General features: G+C 57.0%; 1 protein-coding gene across 1 annotated transcript; it reads left to right on the top strand.

Moving 5' to 3' along the window:
- The first annotated feature begins 858 nt into the window (after window positions 1–858).
- Window positions 859–7262, top strand: KLK14 (kallikrein related peptidase 14). The gene is made up of 5 exons (XM_019978464.2): window positions 859–1803; window positions 2905–3076; window positions 5008–5261; window positions 5907–6043; window positions 6623–7262. The coding sequence occupies exons 1-5, from the start codon at window positions 1764–1766 to the stop codon at window positions 6776–6778; spliced, it is 759 nt and encodes a 252-aa protein (XP_019834023.2). The 5' UTR covers window positions 859–1763; the 3' UTR covers window positions 6779–7262.
- The last annotated feature ends 279 nt before the right edge of the window (window positions 7263–7541 follow it).

The following is a 7541-nucleotide window of genomic DNA, read 5'->3' as shown; positions in this document are numbered from 1 at the left end:
GTTTTCAGCCTGAAGCAGTGTGGCTTCTCTGCAAAGCCAGTTGAAGGGAAAACAGTTGAAGGGGGTGCTGAGCGCCTCTGCAAGGGAGCGGGGGAGCAGCAGTCCAGGTGGAAAGGGGAGGAAAGTGGTATGGGAGCCAGACCCCCGGGAGAGGGGGCACTGGAGGGCAGTGGGGAGAGTGCAGACAGCTGACCTCCTGAGTCACCGTGAGGTGGTCCAGACCCGGACTGACTGCCTTGAGACAAATTGCAGTCATTAGGGAATTTAAGAGGCTGGGGGAGGAGTTGAGGGTGGCGGGGCCCTGCCCAACAGTTAGGATGGGTGCCCCAAACCCAAGCCCATTCCCCATCTCATCACTCTGTCTCTCCTGCTCTCCCTGGGTCTCTGACCCCCTCTCCCTGGGTCTCAGTCCCAACTCTTTCTGGGTCCTTCTATCCCACTCTCCCTGACCTCTCTGCAGAGCCTGAGTTGTGAGGCACCTATTCTGCCCTGACTCTCGCTGCCCTACCTTTCAGGACCGCGAGGACCACAGAATGAGGACGTGTGGGAGACAGGACAGCCAGAACCTTGGTGCCCCTGGCACCTCCCGCCTCCTGCCAGCTCCCAGCCCCACCCCTTGCCCCCTCTGTCCCTCTGCAGCTGTCATCTCTCATCTCTGCCTCCCCGTCTCCCCTTTTTCTCAAGTGCCCCCTGTGGCCTCCGCTCCCTCTCCCTCTCCCCCGTCCTCCGCCTGGTCTCTTCTCGGGATCTCTGCATGCTTCCTCGTCCTCTCTGGGTCTCCTCCGGTCATCTCTGCTGCCATCCCTCATGTGTGTCTTTGGAGGGTGGGGCGCCTCTGCTTCCTTTCTCTCTGTGTGCTTTTTCCTCCTTCTCTCTGCCTGTTTCTGTTCTGTCTTCCCCTCCTTCCTTCTGTTTCTCTGCTTCTGTCTCTCACTCTTCCCACTCTCATCTCTCCGTGAATCCCTATCCCTGCGCCCTGCTCCCACCCATCTTGTCTTGTTCTGTCTGCCTCCTCCTTCCCCGTCTCTAGTCTCCATCTCCCTAAATTCTCTCCACCTCTCACACGTCTCTCTGGCCCGTATTCCTCTCCCTCTCCCTCTGCCTTCCTATTGCTACTTCTCTCACATTCTCTGCTGCCGGGGCAGCCTCTCTCTCTCTCTCTACCTCTGTCCCTCCCTCTCCCGGCCCCTCCCAGCACCTTCCCCCGAGTCCCTCCCCCACCCCACCCTGTCCACCCAGCCCCAGAGTCCCCCCTCCCTGAGTTCCTCCCAGATTATAACACCTTCCCCCGCCAGGTAGGCAGGTTCTCGTGAACAATTATGGCTGCTTCTCTGGCCAGAGAGGAGATGGGAGGAGATGGGATGGGGATCCTGGAGTGGGAAATAGGCAATTAAAAAAAAAAGAAAAAAAAAACCTCAGAAGGGTGGAGGAAGGAGCAGGGCCAGCTACTCAGACCAGGGATAAAAGGCCTCGGTGAGTGACAAGGAAGCCAGACGCCACCCCCACTCCACCAGACAGGAGACATCAAGGCAAGCCCTGAGCCTTTCTCAGCATCCTCTCCAGCCACCAAGGAGCCCCCCGATCCCACCCCAGCCCAGACCCTGCCCCTCTGGTCTCTGACCTCTATTCTGTCCCCCAATCCATGTCCCTAAGGGTCTCAGTCTCTAAGAGGCTCTCTCACCTATAACCTCTAGGTCTCTTGAAGCTTCCTTGGCCCTCACGTTCTCTCTGCATTTGCCAGGATCCAGCCACCAGCTCTCAGAATGTTCCTCATGCTGATGGCTCTTCAGATCTTGGCTGTAGGTAAGACAGTGGGTGGGGGTGGAGCTGGACTCTGAGAAGAGTCGGGGAGATGGGGAAGGGCCCTGGGGACCTGAGATGCTCACCTGGCAAGAAGGGGTGGAGGTAGTCTGGGGACCATGGTTGAGGAGTGTGCTAGAGGAAGGCCCAGGTTCTAAATGCTGGAGGTGTTGGAGTATCGCAGGGTCCAGAGACTTGTAGGAGATAGTGAAGAGTCAGACATGACTGAGCAACTGAACAACAACATCAAGAGATAGTGAGAAATCAAGGGAGGAATCGAGCAAAACAATCAGGTCTTGACTGAGTCGTATGAGAAAGTACCAGCAGGACACTTGCTGACTGCGTTGTTGTCTAGTCACTCAGTCGTGTCCGCCTCTTTGCAACCCCATGGACTGTAGCCCACCAGGCTCCTCTGTCCATGGGATTTCCCAGGCAAGAATACTAGACTGGGTTGCCATTTCATCCTCCAGGGGATCTTCCCAACCCAGGGATCGAACCTTTGTCTCCTAAATGGTAGGCAGATTCTTTACCACTGAGTCACCTGGGAAGCCCTGTTGATTGTATTAGGGAAGAACTAAGTGACGGCAGAAATGATGATGGGGTGGTGGGCTCCTGGCTGGGGAGTGGTGTGGCATGCAGAGCGGGTGTAGGGAGCAAGGGGGCCCTGTGTGATCCTGGGGGACCACACACAGAGTGAGAAGTCTGGGGAAGGGACAGGGAGCTCCCTGAAGGTGTTGGAGGATTGCTGAGCGGAGCTGTGGCATGTTGCATAAAGTGATCGTAGAAAGCATGCGTGGGAAAGCAGAGTTAGGGGCGGTAGTGTCAGGACCGTGGATGAGGTGGTTCTGGGGCCTCATAATAGATGCTATGGGGTGCCTGGGGGTGAGGGGGCATCAGAAAACTCCCTGGTTGTGTCTGGACAATATTGGGGGCACTGTTGGGCGTATCTCATACAGGGTGGGGTACGTAAAGATGGGTGGGTTAAGGATTAGGCAGCATAGCGGGGACTTGTGGGTTCCAGACATCCTAGAGAGCTAGGGGGAGGGTGGGAGAGCTTTTGTTTACCTGCTTCCCCCACTCTAGCTCACCCTTGCCTTCTCCTAGCCATGGCCCAGAACCAAGGGAATGAGAACAAGATAATCGGTGGCTACACATGCACCCAGGGCTCCCAACCGTGGCAGGCAGCCCTCCTGCAAGGCCCCCAGCGTCGTTTCCTCTGTGGAGGGTCCCTGCTGTCCGACCAGTGGGTCATCACCGCTGCTCACTGCGCCCGTCCGTGAGTGGTCCCTTCCTAATTCTTCTGCCAAGTGAATTCCAGAGTCTAGCCTGTGTACTACCCAGGGTACTAGCTGGATCCTAGTTTGGGGTCTAGATAAGAGCCTAGAACCACAGACCCAGAACATGGAAGCCAGCCATAAATCGATCAGCTGTTTAGAAACCATGATCATGTGCTCAGTCGTTCAGTGGTGTCTGACTCTTCAGGTCTCCGTGGACTGTAATCTGACAGGCTGCTCTATCCATGGGATTTTTCTAGGCAGGAATACTGGGGCAGGTTGCCATTTCCTCCTCCAGGAGATCTTCCCGATCCAGGGATCGAACCTGCATCTCATACACTGGCAGGTGGATTCTTTACCACTGAGCCACCTGGGAAGCTGGTTGGAACCCATATACCAGCTTAGAGTCCTGCACAGAATCTAGAACCTAACACAAAACCTGACATCCATCCAGAGGCCAAGCTCCACATAGAGACTAAGATTGGGAGTGGTGGTTGAATTCAGGACAGAGCTACCTTCACTCAGGACCCCCTCTCAGAACACTGCCTGGAATCCAGAGTCAGGTTCAGAGCCCACCATCCAGCCATGAAATCTGGAAACCTGCTTGTAGCTCAGAGCGTGGGATAAAGACAGAACCTGGAGCTTGTTCTAGATCCAACTTTTAATCCAGAGTCTAGTCTATAGCTCTTCTTTGAGCAGCCTAGAACCCAGACCTCAACCTGCTCTCTCCATCCCAGAATGAAGACCATAATCTAAAGCTTCATAGAGAGCCCAGAGCCCTTCCCAGATTCTAGACCTAAACCTGGACCCCACACTAGAAGTCAAAGTCCAGACAAAAGCTCACCCAGTGCCCATGAACCAGATCTAATGCCATAAACTGAAGTTCAGTGTAGAACCGAGGCCCCAGAGTCTAGAACATAAAGCCCAGGATGGAACCAACACTTACAACCTGGGATCCTGACCATAGTCTGGAGCTCCTTCTAGAACCTAGAGCCCAACCTGAGGTTGAAGGCTCAGACCAGAATCTTGAACCAAGAATCTGGACTATCACCTGTAATTTGATCGAAAGCAGAACCCAACCTAGTATCAAGAATACAGGCTGATGTTTAGAACCCTGAGTCCAGCTGGACCACAGAGCTCAAGCCACTGTCTACAACCCACGTCATAAACCAGAGCTTCATCAAGAACCCAGAACTCAACCTAGAAACTGGAGCGCACACCAGTATCTAGAAAGTATGCTAGCCTCTGGATTTAATCTAGAACACAACTCCTAGCTTCGAGTCAAAAGTTTAGGATGTCTAGAGCCCAAAGGCCAGGCTGGAACTTCAGTGGAGCTTCCCTGGCGCCTACTCCAGAAGATCAATTTGATTTAGAGCCTAGAGCCATAGCTCAGAGCCTCACTTTAGAATACAGAGTATTGACCCAGGCGCATACCCTAGGGCAGAGCCAGCAAGCACAAACCTCAGAAGGCAGGGCACAGCCCACCAGGGGAAGGGGAGGATATAAGACTGGACCCAGAGAGAGTGTCCAGGCTGGGGGAAAGGGCCCAAGAATCCAGGAAACCCTCTGCCTGTGGTTAGAGGGAGGGTTGTGTGTGTGTGTGTGTGTGTGTGTGTGTGCGTGCGCGCGCACTCAGCAGGGTCCAGCTCTTTGTGAGCCTGGACTGTAGCCCGCCAGGCCCCTGTGTCCATGGGGATTCTCCAGGCAAGAATACTGGAGTGGGTTGCCATGCCTTCCTCCAGGGATCTTCCCAACCCAGGGATGGAACCCGCATCTCTGGTGTCCCCTGCCTTGGCAGGGTGATTCGTTACCACTGAGCCACCTGGGAAGCCCAGGGGGAGAGTTAACCTGGAGGAAAACTCATCCCCAGGGGAGGGAGCGGGGTCTCCAGCTCACATCCTGAGCAGCACCACCCTTGGGGGTCGCGGGCCAGGATCCTTCGAGTCGCTCTGGGCAAGCACAACCTGAAGATCCCGGAGGCCACACAGCAGGTGCTGCGCGTGGTCCGTAAGGTGCCACACCCCCGGTACAACTCGCGGACCAACGACAACGACCTGATGCTGCTGCAGCTGGAGCGGCCCGCCCGGCTGGGGCCGAGGGTGCGGCCCATCTCCGTGGCCAACTCCTGCGCCCGCGTGGGCTCCTCCTGCCTTGTGTCGGGCTGGGGCACCATCTCTAGTCCTGTTGGTGAGGGGCCCTGCATCGGGAACGAGGGGCTGGTGGCTGGACCCCTGGGTCTGTGGGAGGAGGGGCTGGGAGTCCAGACCCCTGGGTCTGAGTCGGGAGGGTCTGGGGGTCAGGACTCCCAGGTCTGGGGGAGGAGGGTCTGGGGGCCTGGATCCTGGGTGTGGGGGAGGAGGAGCTGGGGGTCCGGACCCCTGGGTCTGGGGGAGGAGGGGTTGGAGGCCTGGATCCTGGGTGTGGGGGAGAAGGGGCTGGGGCCTGGACCCCTGGGTCTGTGGGAGGAGGGGCTGGGAGCCTGGACCCCTGGGTCTGAGGGAGGAGGGGCCGGGGCCTGGACCCCTGGGTCTGTGGGAGGAGGGGCTGGGGGCCTGGACCCTGGGGTCTGAGGGAGGAGGGGCCCGGGGTCTGGATCCCTGGGTCTGCGGGAGAAGGGGCCCGGAGTCTGGATGCCTGGGTCTGTAGGAGGAGGGGATGGGGGCCTGGACCCCTGGGTCTGCGGGAGGAGGGGCTGGGGGCTGGACCCCTGGGTCTGAGGGAGGAGGGGCTGGGGGTCAGGACTCCTGGGTCTGCAGGAGGAGGGTCTCAGGCCCTGAGTTCTGGGTCCTATTGGAGAGTAGACCTCATTTTAACACCTCAATGCTCCCCCAGCCAGGTACCCCAACTCTCTGCAATGCGTGAACATCAACATCTCCTCGGATCAGGAGTGTCGGCGGGCCTACTCTGGCGCCATAACCCCAGGCATGGTCTGTGCAGGGGTTCCCCAAGGTGGGAAGGACTCCTGTCAGGTGAGCCCCAGGGAGAAAGCCTGGTGAGGGGGCTTGTTCCAGGCTGGGACTTAGGTACAAGAGGACCTCAGGAGCAGGAAGATCAGGGGAGGCCCCCCTCCCACCCCCAGAGACCGAGAGAGGTTGTCACAGCCAGGCTGTCTCCTAGCTGCTCACCCTTGGGTATGGACCTAACCTTCCGGGCTTCAGTTTCCTCACCTGTCCCATGGGGGCAGCAGGACTGGGTGGCATGGGATGAGCTCGTCCATGGCAAGAGTGCAGAGCTCTAATTGCTGCTGTCACTGCCGTCTTTACATATGGGGCCCTAGAAAGCTGTGCTCAGGGTCTGGAGGTCTTAATCCATCCCTGAGCAATGGCTCCAGAGACACGCAGTGTGGAAACACACATGCGGTTTTCTAGATGCAGAGCTAAGATGAAGAGGAGCCCAAGAGTCACATGGGACAAGGGACCCCAAGCCCCAGGGGCTGAGATCTCCAGGGGTCTCAGCCCACCCCCCACATCTTTGCCTCTCGGGTTCCCCGTGGCCAGGGCTCTGGCTGTCGGTCCACGGATGTCTCCATCTCCATCTCTCCCCATCAGGGTGACTCCGGGGGACCCCTGGTGTGTGGAGGGCAGCTCCAGGGCCTCGTGTCTTGGGGGATGGAGCGCTGTGCCCAGCCTGGTTACCCCGGCGTCTACACCAACCTGTGCAAATATCACACCTGGATCCAGGGAACCATACGGAGAAGATCATAGCCGGCGGGACAGAACATCACCTGCCCACATGCTCCCCAGACCCTGCCCTTCCCACTCAAGACCCAGGGACCCCAGCCCCCAGCTCCTCCTCCCTCAGACCCTCAGCATCCTGATCCTGACCCCTGGCTCAGAACTCCCCTCTCCCAGAGCAGTTCCTTCAGGGGTTCTCTCTGCACCCCTACATCCTCCCCATCGTTATCCAGGGTACCCCAAGACACCAGAGCAGAAGCATGAACACAAAGGCATTGAACTGGCACCACATTCCGAAGAAGACAATTTTCAAAGCTCTCAGTGTCTCTAAAAACCAGATAAATGCTACTAATAAAATTTTAACAGTCCCACAAGGACCTACTGTGTATCACAGGGGACTCTGCTCATGTTGTGTGGCAGCCTGGATGGGAGGGGAGTTTGAGAGAGAGAATACACGTATATAGTGTGGCTCTGTCCCTTTGCTGTCCACCTGAAATTATCACAACATTGTTGTTAATCGGCTACGCCTGCGTGTTTAGCCGCTCAGTCACATCCAATTCTTTGCGATCCTTTGGGCTGTAGCCCTCCAGGCTCCTCTGTCCAGGGGATTCTCCAGGCAAGAATACTGGAATGGGTTGCCATTTCTCCTCCAGGGAATCTTCCCAACCCAGGGATCGAACCTGAGTCTCCTGCATTGGCAGGTGGATTCTTTACTCACGGAGCCACCAGGGAAGCCCTAACTGGCTATACCCCAATACAAAATAAACAGCTTAAAGAACATTTTTTAACAATC

The sequence above is a fragment of the Bos indicus genome, chromosome 18 (assembly GCF_029378745.1).
Source record: "Bos indicus isolate NIAB-ARS_2022 breed Sahiwal x Tharparkar chromosome 18, NIAB-ARS_B.indTharparkar_mat_pri_1.0, whole genome shotgun sequence".
Taxonomy (NCBI): Eukaryota; Metazoa; Chordata; class Mammalia; order Artiodactyla; family Bovidae; genus Bos; species Bos indicus.
Note: the sequence above shows the minus strand (reverse complement) of the source record. Positions and strands in the feature narration are given on the sequence as shown.

Coding starts and splice junctions, on each gene's coding strand:
- KLK14 (XM_019978464.2), top strand. CDS start 1,764: ATGTTCCTCATGCTGATGGCTCTTCAGATCTTGGCTGTAG. Junction 5,262..5,906: donor CACCATCTCTAGTCCTGTTG/GTGAGGGGCCCT, acceptor ATGCTCCCCCAG/CCAGGTACCCCAACTCTCTG. Junction 6,044..6,622: donor GTGGGAAGGACTCCTGTCAG/GTGAGCCCCAGG, acceptor TCTCCCCATCAG/GGTGACTCCGGGGGACCCCT.